The sequence below is a fragment of the Macrobrachium rosenbergii genome, chromosome 45, assembly GCF_040412425.1.
Source record: "Macrobrachium rosenbergii isolate ZJJX-2024 chromosome 45, ASM4041242v1, whole genome shotgun sequence".
Classification (NCBI taxonomy): domain Eukaryota; kingdom Metazoa; phylum Arthropoda; class Malacostraca; order Decapoda; family Palaemonidae; genus Macrobrachium; species Macrobrachium rosenbergii.
Window position 1 is genome coordinate 26085645 of NC_089785.1, and position 12492 is coordinate 26098136.

A 12492-nucleotide genomic window follows, 5' to 3' on the forward strand; every position below is an offset into this window, starting at 1 on the left:
AAATCAATATCTTTTCAATTTTGATTTATTTATTAATTTATTAATTTCTTTTTTTCTTTTTTTATTAAGTGAAATCTCTTTTTTTCTGTATTTCTCTTTACCTTTTCTTACTTCCTAATGAACACCATAATTATTCTTTGGAAGCTTAAAGAATTTCAAGTCATTATGTAATTTCTTAGAAATTCATACTTCCAGTTCTTTGATTATATCCTAATAAGAATGTCTTAATCCTTTCTGTGTCACAATAAAATGTCTTAATATTTTGTTTAATCCTCTTTTTGTCGTCAATAAAAATGTCTGAATTCTCTCTCTTGTCTTCATAAACTAATCCATTTTTATGTCATAAAAATGTCCTAATCCCTTCCTGATGTCTTCAGAAAAGTGTCTTAAATCCTTTCATATGTCTTCTTCAAAATGTTTTAAATCCTCTCTTATGTCTTTATAAAATGTCTTAAATCCTCTCTTATGTCTTTATAAAATGTCTTAAATCCTCTCTTATGTCTTCAGAAAAATGTCCTAAATCCTCTCTTATGTCTTCATAAAATTGTCTTAAATCCTCTCTTATGTCTTCATAAAAATGTCTTAAATCCTCTCTTATGTCTTCATAAAAATGTCTTAAATCCTCTCTTATGTCTTCATAAAAATGTCTTAAATCCTCTCTTATGTCTTCATAAAAATGTCTTAAATCTTCTCTTATGTCTTCATAAAAATAACTTAAATCCTCTTTTATGTCTTCATAAAAATATCTTAAATCCTCTCTTACGCCCTCATAAAAATGTCTTAAATCCTCTCTTATGTCTTCATAAAAATATCTTAAATCCTCTCTTATGTCTTCATAAAAATGTCTTAAATCCTCTCTCATGTCTTCTTAAAAATGTATTAAATCCTCTCTTACGCCCTCGTAAAAATGTCCTAATGCCTTTTTATGTCGTCTTAGAACAGCATCCTGTCGTGACTAGTCGCAGCTAACTGTCTGACGACGATGCAGAAAGATTGAATAAATGTTTGTTTACATTTTCCCGTCACGCATGCGCACTAGTCTAAGGCACGCGACCCCGGATCTGCTCAGAAAAGAATTGCCGAGTCATTTCCAAACTGCAACTTGAACTGTACAGTTGGATGGATGGATGAATGACGTTTTTATTCCGTTTGCCAAACACGAAATCATTCCTTATTCAAGGTTTTCTTCTTTGTGAGAAACATTTCTTCTTCTTCTTCTTCTTCTTCTTCTTCTTCTTCGAGAGAGAGAGAGAGAGAGAATAATTTTTCAGGTTGTGTGTTTTGTGTAAGAAGATTATGAATAGTGAGATTGTTGGTGTTGATTAAAATGAGAGAGAGAGAGAGAGAGAGAGAGAGAGAGAGAGAGAGAGAGAGAGAGAGAGAGAGAGAGAGAGAGAGAGAATATCATTGTTCAGTTTATACAGTTTTGTTTAAGGTATACTTAGTAATAGTAACAAAGAAATCTCGATTTGGATAGAATAGAGCCAGTTTCCCTGTCGGGAAAGATGGGAGACATTAATTGCCCATTCAGCCCTTTTTATTTTTACTGTGGATGGGTCAGTAGCAAAGAAGCAAGTGCATTTACTGTCAAATTCATCCTTTAGTTGAATGAAACCAGTGCTTGGATATTAATGTCTCATTCTTTTAAACCTTTCTCTATCATTTCGTCTCTGAAAAGTCCAGATTATGCATCATCATCTCCCATTCTCCGTATTTGACCAAACCACCTTTAAACACTGTAGTCATCTTGGTACCAGTATAAATCATCCACTTCTACCCTTCCAGCATCCATATCAGTAAACATTGCTGTATCCTCCTTTGGAAAAACTCACATTTCACTAGTCTTTGTAGTATCTATTCACAATCACCAGCTGAAAGTATGTTATTTACAAACATCACCTATTCTGCCCCCGTATGGGGGTAGTGCCGTAACTTGAGGTTCTTCGCAGTGTCCCTTCTGCCCCTAGCTGCATCCCCATTCATTCCTTTTACTGTACCTCCTTTCATATTCACTTTCTTCCACCTTACCTTCAACCCTCCCCTAACAATTGTTTTATAGTGCGGCTGTGAGGTTTTCCTCCCATTGCACCTTTAAAACCTCCTTTACGCCCAGTTTTCCTGTCAGCACTCAATGACCTCTTAGGTCCCAGCACTTGATCTTTAGCCTAAATCTTATATTCCTTATTCTATAATGTTTGTGAATTGCTTCCTTTATTGATGTTGAAGTCCAACAAGAGTAATGTCTGATCATTTGCATTGCAGGTGTCCGCAGCACCGGGCGAAGGAACTTGCATATGGTACGGATCCTGCGGAAGCAATCCCGCCACAGACAAGCCCGCCAACTGCCCTTACAAAGGGCCAGCCAAACCTCTCAACTCGACGGACGTCCTCACCTTAACGGCAGCCTGCCCGGAACTCGTCCAGGAAATGAGTTAGTATCTCTATGTAACTCTTGTGAAATATTGATCGATTTATGTCTGTATCACAAGTAGCATGAAGTGAGTATATCTCTGTCCACCTCTCCTTGTAACTATTCCCCATGGGGGGGGGTTGCCGTCAGTACGCCTCGTGCTGTGCGCTGTATGCATTACTTGAGGTTCTTTGCAGCGTCCGCCCCTTAGGCCCCTAGCCGCGACCCCTTTCATTCCTTTTACTGTGCCTCCGTTCATATTCTCTTCCTTCCATCTTCCTTCCCACCCTCTCCTAACAGTTGATTCATAGTGCAACTGTGGGGTTTTCCTCCTGTTACGCCTTTCAGACCTCTTTACTGTCAGTTTTAGCTTCAGAGCTGAATGCCCTCATAGGCCTAAATTCTATACTCTATTCCATTCTCTTTGTAACTATCGAATATTTATCCAGTGTCCACCAGCCCGGACGGTGTGGTACGAACTTGCTGCGACGTCAGCCAGATTACGGCCATGATCACCCAAATGGTCATAGGCCAGGGCCTGCTCCAGCGATGCCCCACCTGCGTGAGAAACTTCCGCCAGATGTTCTGCTACATGACCTGCAGCCCTCACCAGAGTGACTTCATGGTGGCGAAGGAGATCAAGAATGCCACTGATACGAGTGAGTGACCTCCAGGTTCCTCCCGTTCAGGGGGACGTTTGTTGTGGTGTCTGTAGTAATCGTGTTTGTCATTCTCTGATACTTTTCACACTGAAGCATTTCAGACGTTCGCACTTTACGCTCGTACGTAGATGGACCACTTAGTGGTCTGATTTGTTATTATTATTATAAAAAGTTTACAAGGAGGATTAATCATTCTTTAATATCGTACAGAGAATTCATCTGTATACAGAATATATTCATTCATCACAGACTTGAGAAATGAACTTACAGAACTTTGTTTTGCAGTTTTTTCATTATTTACAAGAACGTCAATGAATTCAACTTTTCGAGCTCGCATCAGACTAGTAATACTTTATTTTCCCTTGCAGTGAGAAAAGCACTTAAAGAACTTGCTTGTGTAGCATTTGAATTATTGTCTAGGGCACCAATGCGATGAATTTGAGATTCCGTGCTCGTTCCAGACTTGTAATACTTCGTTTCACCTGACAGATAAACCAGTGATTACGGACCTTGAGGTTCACGTAGCAGACACCTTCGTAGACTCCGTCTACAGGTCCTGCAAAGACGTGGCGATGCCGTCCACAAATGAGAAGGCCCTTTCGATCATGTGCGGTCCGTGGGGTGCTTATTACTGCTCTGGGCAGAGGTGGTTTACTTTTATGGGCGATATTGGCAATCAATACACACCTTTCCAGATTGATTATGTCTACGACACAAAGGCGGAAGGTGCCGTCGTTCCCTTTAACGGAACGGTGATTCCCTGCAGCCAGGCTCCCAACGTAAGCAAAGAACTCGTTTTTGCGACTGAGGTTGAATTTGTCACTGTGATCAAAGCTATGTGAAATAATCTTATTAGTTTATTGTTTTGCATTTGGCAGAAGTATGGAATATTTAAACAATTTTTTTACATTTGTGTAGATTTGTCAAGTGTATTTGGTTAAGGTAAAGACATGCCTGAAATTACAAAGATGTATTTATATTATATATTAGAAAAAAAATTATAATAAACTTATTGTATTTTGCTGACGCATTAGTATACTCCTGTACAGCTATACCTTAATTTTAGCGAATAAAACAATTGAGCTGGAATGGCCCCTTTCAAAACTGAATGACCTCATAGGCCCCTAAATCTTACGTTCCAATCCGCAGAATCTATCGCACGCCTGCAGCTGCCTGGATTGTGAAGCTTCGTGCCCTAAGCCGCCGTCTCTCCCTCCGATCCCAGAGCCCTTCACGATAGGCGATGCGGACGGACTGATGGTGGTCATGGCGTTGTTTTTCCTACTGTTCGCTGCCGCGTTCATCACCGTGTACGTGTGCTACTCCTGCAGGTCTCAGAGCATTGACAGTACGTATATGTTCGGTTCCGTGTCGGTTTACGGCGTTCGTTATACATTCGATCGCAGAGGAGGGATAGCACTTGAGTTTTCAGGGCTGGTTTATGTGTATATGCGATGGATTATGTACTTGATGTAATGTATTCGACCAGTGATAAAAAATACAGTAATGGGTTGTAATGTGTTTAAGATATGTACTGGTACAGATTACGTACTTGACATATGTATTCGTACAGTGATGAAAATGTATTCGACCAGTGATAAAAAATATACTAACGGGTTGTAGGCTAATGTGTTTAAGATGTGTACTGGTACAGATTACGTACTTGACGTATGTATTCGTACAGTGATGAATAATAATGGGTTATAATGTGCTTAAGATATGTATTGGCACAGATTATGTTCAGTACTTGATATATGTACTCTTACGATGATAAATAAGTACTCGTACGATGATAAATAATGATGGGTTATAACGTGTTTAAGAAATGTGCAGTTTTCGATAAATCAGTTCCTCTCATTATGAAAGATTTGCCGTGCATAACTGTCCCAAGCAATGTTTCTCACATTCATCCATTCTCTTTATATTGCTCTTGCAGTTGTTGTACCAGGAGACAGTTCTACCAGCGGTGAGGAGCCTGGTTGCCTTGAGAAGATGGGCTCAAATCTTGAGGAAGTCCTCCAGAAATATTTTACAATTTGGGGCACAAGTAAGTCCCAGAGAACTGTTTTGTTTGATGCTGAGCAGAGTTCGTGTCTGTTTTTATATTTAGATTCGTATTTACGTGATGGATACCTCATTTTTGGCTAGTGTTATTGATACTGCAGCCTAGCATTTGATTTAAGAATCAAAGCCTCAGTTTGTGCAAGTATTCTTGGCGTTTGAGTTTAGACGATGAAGGGCTTGCATAAGCAAAATGTTCGTGATGCACCCAGACTCTTAAAGAATCCACTCGATTACCTTTACCTTTCCAGTCTGCGCAGAACATCCATGGACGGTGTTGATCGTGGGAGGCCTAGTCGCCATCGGCCTGTCGGTGGGCATAATCTTCCTGAAGGTGACGACAGATCCCGTTGAGCTGTGGGCCTCGCCGTTCTCGAGGTCCAGAATTGAAAAGGAATACTACGACAAGAACTTCGAGCCTTTTTACCGCACCGAGATGCTAATCATCCGCCCTGTTGGAGTAGAGAAAGTAAGATAAGCAGACGTGCAGCGATTTTACAAATAGAAATTTGAATTTGTGTTTATTTTTAACCGTACAAGAAGACTTTCACTAATGGATTGAAATTTGCAAAGAAAAGTTTTAATTTCAATGATCATGATTGATCTGCTCTTCATAAAATTGCTAACTTTTCTTATAGTACAGTAATGAAAAAATTACAAAAGAAATCTGTAGGGGACACATTGATCATGATGTGTAGAAATTGCAATTTATACTTGACTTCAAAACATTAATAATGTAAAGAGTGATGGACTTGAGTACAGACATCCTCACTTCACACATATTCACGTACAGTATGATGTTAAGTCAACAGAGTAATGTACGTTTTTTTGTCCTAAAACACAGTACACTGAACATACAGTATTGTATGTACAGGATTGGTGTGCAAAACAAAATTTGAACTCACGGGTGGCAAAGGAGAGAGCCCTGAAGACAGTTTTAATTTGCGATCCCGTTTGTTCGTATCTGAATGTTCGTAAGTTGAATGTTCGAAAGTAGGGTGGTGTCTGTAGTAAAAAATTCAAGTACAATTTTTCCTTTTCCAGGTTCCCCATCAGACCCCTGACGGTATTGAAATGTGGGGCCCAGTGTACAACAAAACTTTCCTGAAAGAAGTGCTGAAGTTACAAAACTATATTACACGTGAGGTTAGTTTGGTCACTGGATGTGCTTTGCAATGTAGGCATGTTGTGTTGAGGCTGATATACAATTAAATGTTAATTTCAGTTAAGAAAATTGTATTCATAAAGAAAGATACAGGCAGTCCCCGGTTTACGACGGTTCCGGCTTACGACGTTCGAGGTTACGACGCTTTTTCAAATATATTCATCAGAAATTATTTCCTGGGTTACGACGCATGTTCCGGGTTCGACGCGTGGAAATCGCGCGATCCGACGGAAGAAATATGGCCCCAAAATGGCAGAATAATCATAATTTGAAGGTTTTTTTGATGTAAAACTCAATAATAATGCAGTTTACATCGTTTTCAATGCACCCAGAGCATTAAAAGTAAGGTTTTCTTATGATTTTTGACGATTTTCGACGATGTTCCGGCTTACGACGATTTTCGGGTTACGACGCGGCGCAAGAACGGAACCCCCGTCGTAAACCGGGGACCGCCTGTATACTGGAATTCCTGCAATTTCCGAGTCCATTTTATACAAATACAGGTTATGAACGTAGTTTCGTAAATTTGTTAAATTCAAACGAGTGAATTGTTTTAATCTGTTGATACACATTGAGAGCATGTTTTTAAATATATTCATTGCTTATTTTGAAATGTAGTCAGAAACGTAAAGGAACAAAAATGTATTCAGTGACGGTGAATGAATACACTGTGAATGTATTCACTACCAGTGACATTTTCTATTACGGTCGACAGATAACTCGCTCTTTTCTTCCGCAGCTGACGGGCGAGGTTAACGACGAACCGGTCGTTCTGGAAGACATATGTTTCACACCGTTGTCACCCACAAACAAGAACTGCACAATCCAGAGTGTCCTCAACTTTTTCCAGAACGACGAAGCCAACTTGGACATTGAAAGCCCAACAGAAACGAATATCACCAAAAACTATATCGACCATCTTGCTTCGTGCTACAGGTTTGTTGCCCTCAACAGTCCCCCTTTTTTTTTGCAAGGAATTCAAGAATGTGTTCGGATGATTAAAACTCAGATATTTCCTGTTGTATGTAGTGCATGGAAGTCTTTATTTAATAATTGAATACCCAGTTATCATTATTATTCAGAAGATGAACCCCTATTCATATGGAACAAGCCCAAAGGGGCCATTGACTTGGAATTCAAGCTTCTAAAGAATGTGGTGTTGATTAGGAAGAAGTAGGAGAGGTAAAGGGAAATACAGAAAGATAAAAAGAAAAGCTAAATTAGTAAATTAACAAATAGATAAAAATGTATTAAAATGGAAAGAGAATGGTGTTAGTTGTAAGTTTTAATGGTGCTGCCTTCGTCATTTTTTATCTGCAAAGGTATTCAAAGTTTTCAGGTATCAAAGGTATGTTTATTAATTTGAGTGATTCCAGTCAGTTTGCAAATATATGGTTTGCTTATTTTGCATATTTCAGTTGGATTTCCTTTCAGCCTTTGCGCTGTAATTTGATTTCGAAATAAATGTCAAAGGACATTTCTCCCTTGGGTTGAATATGTACATTTTTTTCAGATGTCGATATTGTAAAATGATTAGGCCTTTTTTTGTGTCGATATTGTAAAATGGTTAGGCCTTTTTTTGTATTTATTATAAACCTTCTTGTGATGTAGTTTGCTCTAGTGAATATGCGTTCAAAACACCAAACCTTTGATCATTCAGAAGTACTTTTCTTGATTGTCTTGGCCACTTACGATGCAGGCTAGCGTTCATTAGTGCACCTCGTACATGCTCTGTAGGCATTACTTGAGGTTCTCTGCAGTGTCCCTTCGTTTTACTATACCTCCATTCATATTCTCTCCCTTTCATCTTGCTATCCACCCTCTCCTAACAATTGTTGCATATTGCAACCGAGAGGTTTGCCCTGTTACACATTTCGAACCTTTCTACCTTCAATATCCCTTTCAGTGCTGAATAACCTCATAGGTCCCAGTGCTTTGCCTTTGACCGAAATTCTTTATTCCATTCCGTTCCTAATGCCTAATGTCACGACTCACAACTTGTTTCAGAAATCCTCTCCAGCCCTGGGAATCTTCAATAGGCATCCCGTGCCTTGGCGAGTACGGTGGCCCCGTCTTCCCCTACACGACTCTGGGAGGATTTCTGAACGAGAGCCAGGTCCTCGGGAAGGACCCCGCCTACAAGAATGCAACGGCCCTGGTCATAACGCTCGTTGTGAACAATTACTACAACAAGGACAAGATTGAGAAGGCAATGGTGTGGGAAAAAGAGTGAGTATTGTACTGTTTTTTTTTAGTTATTTTGTAGGTACGACCAACCTCTATGTCATTGTTGATTCAACGTATAGCTTCAGCGAGCCTTGAGATGTTTTTGCACAGAATTTTGATGTATTATTATCATTAATATTCAGAAGATGAACCCTATTCATATGGAACAAGCCCACAGGGGCCATTGACTTGGAATTCAAGCTGCCAGAGAATATGGTGTTCATTTGAAAGAAGTAACTAAGGTAATGGGATATACAGAGAGAGAGATCTGTTATTAGAGAAAGGAGTAAATTAAAAAAATAAATAAATAAAAATTTAAGTAAAATATTAAAATACAAATTGAATCGTATGGGGGTAGCAATGCTTTGCATCTTCGCTTGAACTTCTGAAGTTCCAATTGCACGACGTCCTCAGGAAGGCTGTTCCACAGTCCAACGGTGTGAGGAATAAAGGACCTCTGGAACCGAGAAGTTCGCAAGAGGCCAAAACGAGGTTCTCACAGCTTTTATTTTCTGACAGTTCCCAGATGCATGTTGGTAATTTCAGTCATGCCTTAGCGATTAAATTGAACAGCGAGCATTGCAATGTCATCCCTTTTTTTAGCAAAATGTTGACTAAGCATTTTTAAAATTTCTGTAGTTATCTGCATCAGCAGTGATTTTATCATTGACATCCTGTTTCAGCTGAGTATCCTGGGTGGTGAGAGAGAGACAACTTGGTATTTTGCTGGAACAAGAAGTCAGTGATAAAATCACTGTCAGTATAGATAACTCAAAAAAATTGAAAAAGTGCTTATCGGACAATTCGCCAAAATTGGAACGATATGTAGCTGTAATGTACTCTCTCTCTTTTCTGCAAATATTGGAAAAATGCCTATGAGACACTTTGCCAAAATAGGGACAATATTCTGTATATATAGCTTTAATCTGCGGTCTCCTTTCTGCAAAAATTGGAAAAATGCCCATTGGACACTTTGCCAAAATAGGGACAATGTATAGCTGTAATGTGCCATCTCTTTTTTGGCAAAAATTGGGAAAATGCTTTTTGGACACTCTTCCAAAATAGGGACATTGTAATGTATAGCCGTAATACGCCATCTCCTTTCCCCAAAAACTGGAAAAATTTGTATTGGACACCACCGAAATATACTGTACGTAGCTGTAATGTGCTGTCTCTTTCCCGCAAAGATTAGAAAAAAAACGCTTATTCGACACTTTTCCACAGACTCATCGCCTTCATGAAGAACTTCTCGCACCCCATGATGGACGTGGCGTACAGCAGCGAGAGGTCGATCCAGGATGAGGTCCAGAGAATGAGCGAGGGAGATGTGCTGACGATCTTGATCTCCTACACAATCATGTTTGTGTATATTTCGCTGGGTAAGAGATGTCTGTCGCTTGTTAGGAAGATTTTTTTTTTTTGTCGGCGTTGATGCGACATTTGTGGGCTTGGTTTAAGAAGGAGATATCTCAAAAGTCTTTTATTATTATTATTATTATTATTATTATTATTATTATTATTATTATTATTATTATTATTATTATTACTCGGAAGATGAACCCTGTTCGTGTGGAACATGCCCACAAGAATGGCCATTGACTTGATGGGGCCATTGACTTGAAATTCAAGCTTCCAAAGAATACGGTGTTCAAGAGGAAGAAGTAAGAGGAAGTAAAGGGAAATTCAGAAAGAAGAGATCTCACTTTTTAATTTAAAATAAGAAAAAGTATATTAATAAATTAATAAATAGATAAAAATATATCAAAACGCAAGGATAACGGTATTAGCGTAGTAATGCATTGCATCGTCACTTGAACTTTTGAGCTGTATGTGGTTAAGTGGAAATTGCATTAACAAGAAATTTTATGGCTGCCTGGGAATATGGACGGAAAATTTGTTGAGCTGCACTGAGCATTAGTAGAATCTAATGCTCATTTTGAAAATCTCATTAAAATGAGTTAATTCTTTGTTAGTACAAGCCTCAGAAAGTTTTAGGAACCTAAGTAATCTGTTTCGTATGCGAGGGAAAGAGAACAACTGTACGAAAACTGTTCGATGGGTCATTAGTGCTCCGTTTGCTAAGAGTTGAATTTTGGCTACAACTGAAATGGGAAATAGTTTGCTTAGCGCAGCAGTGAAATCCTCTGGCCCCCAAATTTTTACATAAGGAGCAAATTTTTTGCTGCTTTCTGTTGTCATCTGAATGCAGGTTTATCTGTCGTATTTTTTGATCGCTCAAATTTATTAATTTATTGCCTTTCCCTTTGTCTTTTCACCCTGCAGTGTGATTTCTCTTGAGAGCCCTCTAGTTCAGTCTGTTTACTCTGCCCGTAAGGGTTCCCAGTTGAAGATTTAAAGAAAGCTCATACAAAATTTGGCATTAGAAGATATATTTTCCATTATACTCTATTGCTGTTTTAACTCGTACTTTCATTCGCAGCCCTGGGAGATTACACTAGATGCAGCCGCCTGCTTGTGGATTCGAAAATAACCCTTGGTTTTGGAGGAGTGATCATAGTGTTGATATCCGTCACGTCTTCTGTTGGTGTATACGGCTACGCTGGGGTGAAGGCCACCCTGGTCATCATTGAGGTACGTACAAGCTGTTTCCTATCGAGGAATTTGTAACGTCAAATAATTTTGCCATTATTTGTCTCATCAACGCATTACTTTGATTCCCTAGTAGGGAGTGGTGCTGTCAGTGCACCTCGCGTGGTGCTCTGTAGGCATTGCTTAGGGTTCTTTGAAGGGTCCTTTCGCCCCCGAGCTGCAACCCTTTTCATTTATTTTACTATACCTCCATTCGTAGTCTCTTTCTTTCATCTGACTTTCCACCGTCTCTTAACTGTTTCGTGATGCAACTGTTACACCATTAAAAGCTTTTTACTCTTCAGTTTCGCTATAAGCACTGATTGACCTCATAGATCCAAGCACTCAGCCTTTGGCCTAAATTTGACATTCCATTAAAGAATATGTAAAAAAGTTAAATATTTTTGTTATTTTTCTCCTCAGCACTTATTATAAATCAGATTCGATTCCGTCTTCCAGGTGATTCCGTTCCTTGTTCTGGCCGTAGGAGTCGACAACATGTTCATCCTGGTGCAGACCTACCAGAGAGAATCCCGGAGGCCTGCAGAAGTGCGTTCGGAGCACATAGGACGCGTCGTGGGTCAGGTTGCGCCCTCCATCCTCCTGGCGTCATTCTCCGAGGCTGCTTGCTTCTTCTTAGGTGAAACATTCCCCCCTTTTTTTTTCCGTTTTGTTTTGTCAAGTATTTGTCGTTTAAGGGAGGTAATTTATTCTTGTCACTTTTCAGTTTCAAAGATCAAAAGGCATACAGTAATGCGAAGGAGATATATAATGAAGGAGATATTTTCAATTATAATCATACTCTCTTTTTGCAATTAGAGCCCATTTGGTTTACTGAATCCTTTAATTTCAGAATGATACTTTATCCAGTACTACTCTATCAAAAAATCCCATTCTTTTCTACTCATCAGTTGACTGTGTAAAAGTCTGATTGTCATAAACAGCACAGTTGAATATATAAGACAAAAGAGACCTCTTTGATTTATATACAGTGGATCCCCACCTGTTTGCAAATTTCTTTGTGGAACATATATACATACTATTCGCGGAAAATTCGCCCATTTGCGATATTTTCCAAGAAGAAATATTCACAGATTACTATATTTTAATATCATTTTCATGACTAAATGCACTTTTTGTGATAAAACTATTGAAATATTCAGGTATAAGCATTTTTAGAGGGTTGTTTGGTGATTTGAACTATTAAAATAGGCAGTTATGAGGGTTTTTAGAGGAGTGTCAAGTATTTGCAGATTTTAACTATTCGCAGGTAGCGCTGATATGTGTCCCCCACGAATACCGGGGGTCAACTGTGTGTGTGTACAATATCTTCATTCTCAATATCCTTGTTTCTTGTCACTTAATATGAGAGAGATTAA

General features: G+C 39.0%; 1 protein-coding gene across 3 annotated transcripts in view; it reads left to right on the forward strand.

Moving 5' to 3' along the window:
• The window catches only part of LOC136829820 (NPC intracellular cholesterol transporter 1-like), a 74692-nt gene that overhangs the window by 38663 nt on the left and 23537 nt on the right, over positions 1-12492 (forward strand). For all 3 annotated transcript variants that reach the window (XR_010850500.1, XM_067088773.1, XM_067088771.1), the window contains exons 2-13: positions 2263-2431; positions 2860-3069; positions 3562-3851; positions 4222-4420; positions 5009-5119; positions 5385-5602; positions 6178-6279; positions 7038-7234; positions 8306-8527; positions 9749-9903; positions 10965-11116; positions 11573-11753. Coding sequence is in view for 2 of the 3 variants with exons in the window: in XM_067088773.1 (XP_066944874.1) it covers positions 2263-2431; positions 2860-3069; positions 3562-3851; positions 4222-4420; positions 5009-5119; positions 5385-5602; positions 6178-6279; positions 7038-7234; positions 8306-8527; positions 9749-9903; positions 10965-11116; positions 11573-11753 (2206 nt within the window). In the remaining variant the exon portion in view is untranslated. The remainder of the gene's footprint in view (positions 1-2262; positions 2432-2859; positions 3070-3561; positions 3852-4221; positions 4421-5008; positions 5120-5384; positions 5603-6177; positions 6280-7037; positions 7235-8305; positions 8528-9748; positions 9904-10964; positions 11117-11572; positions 11754-12492) is intronic.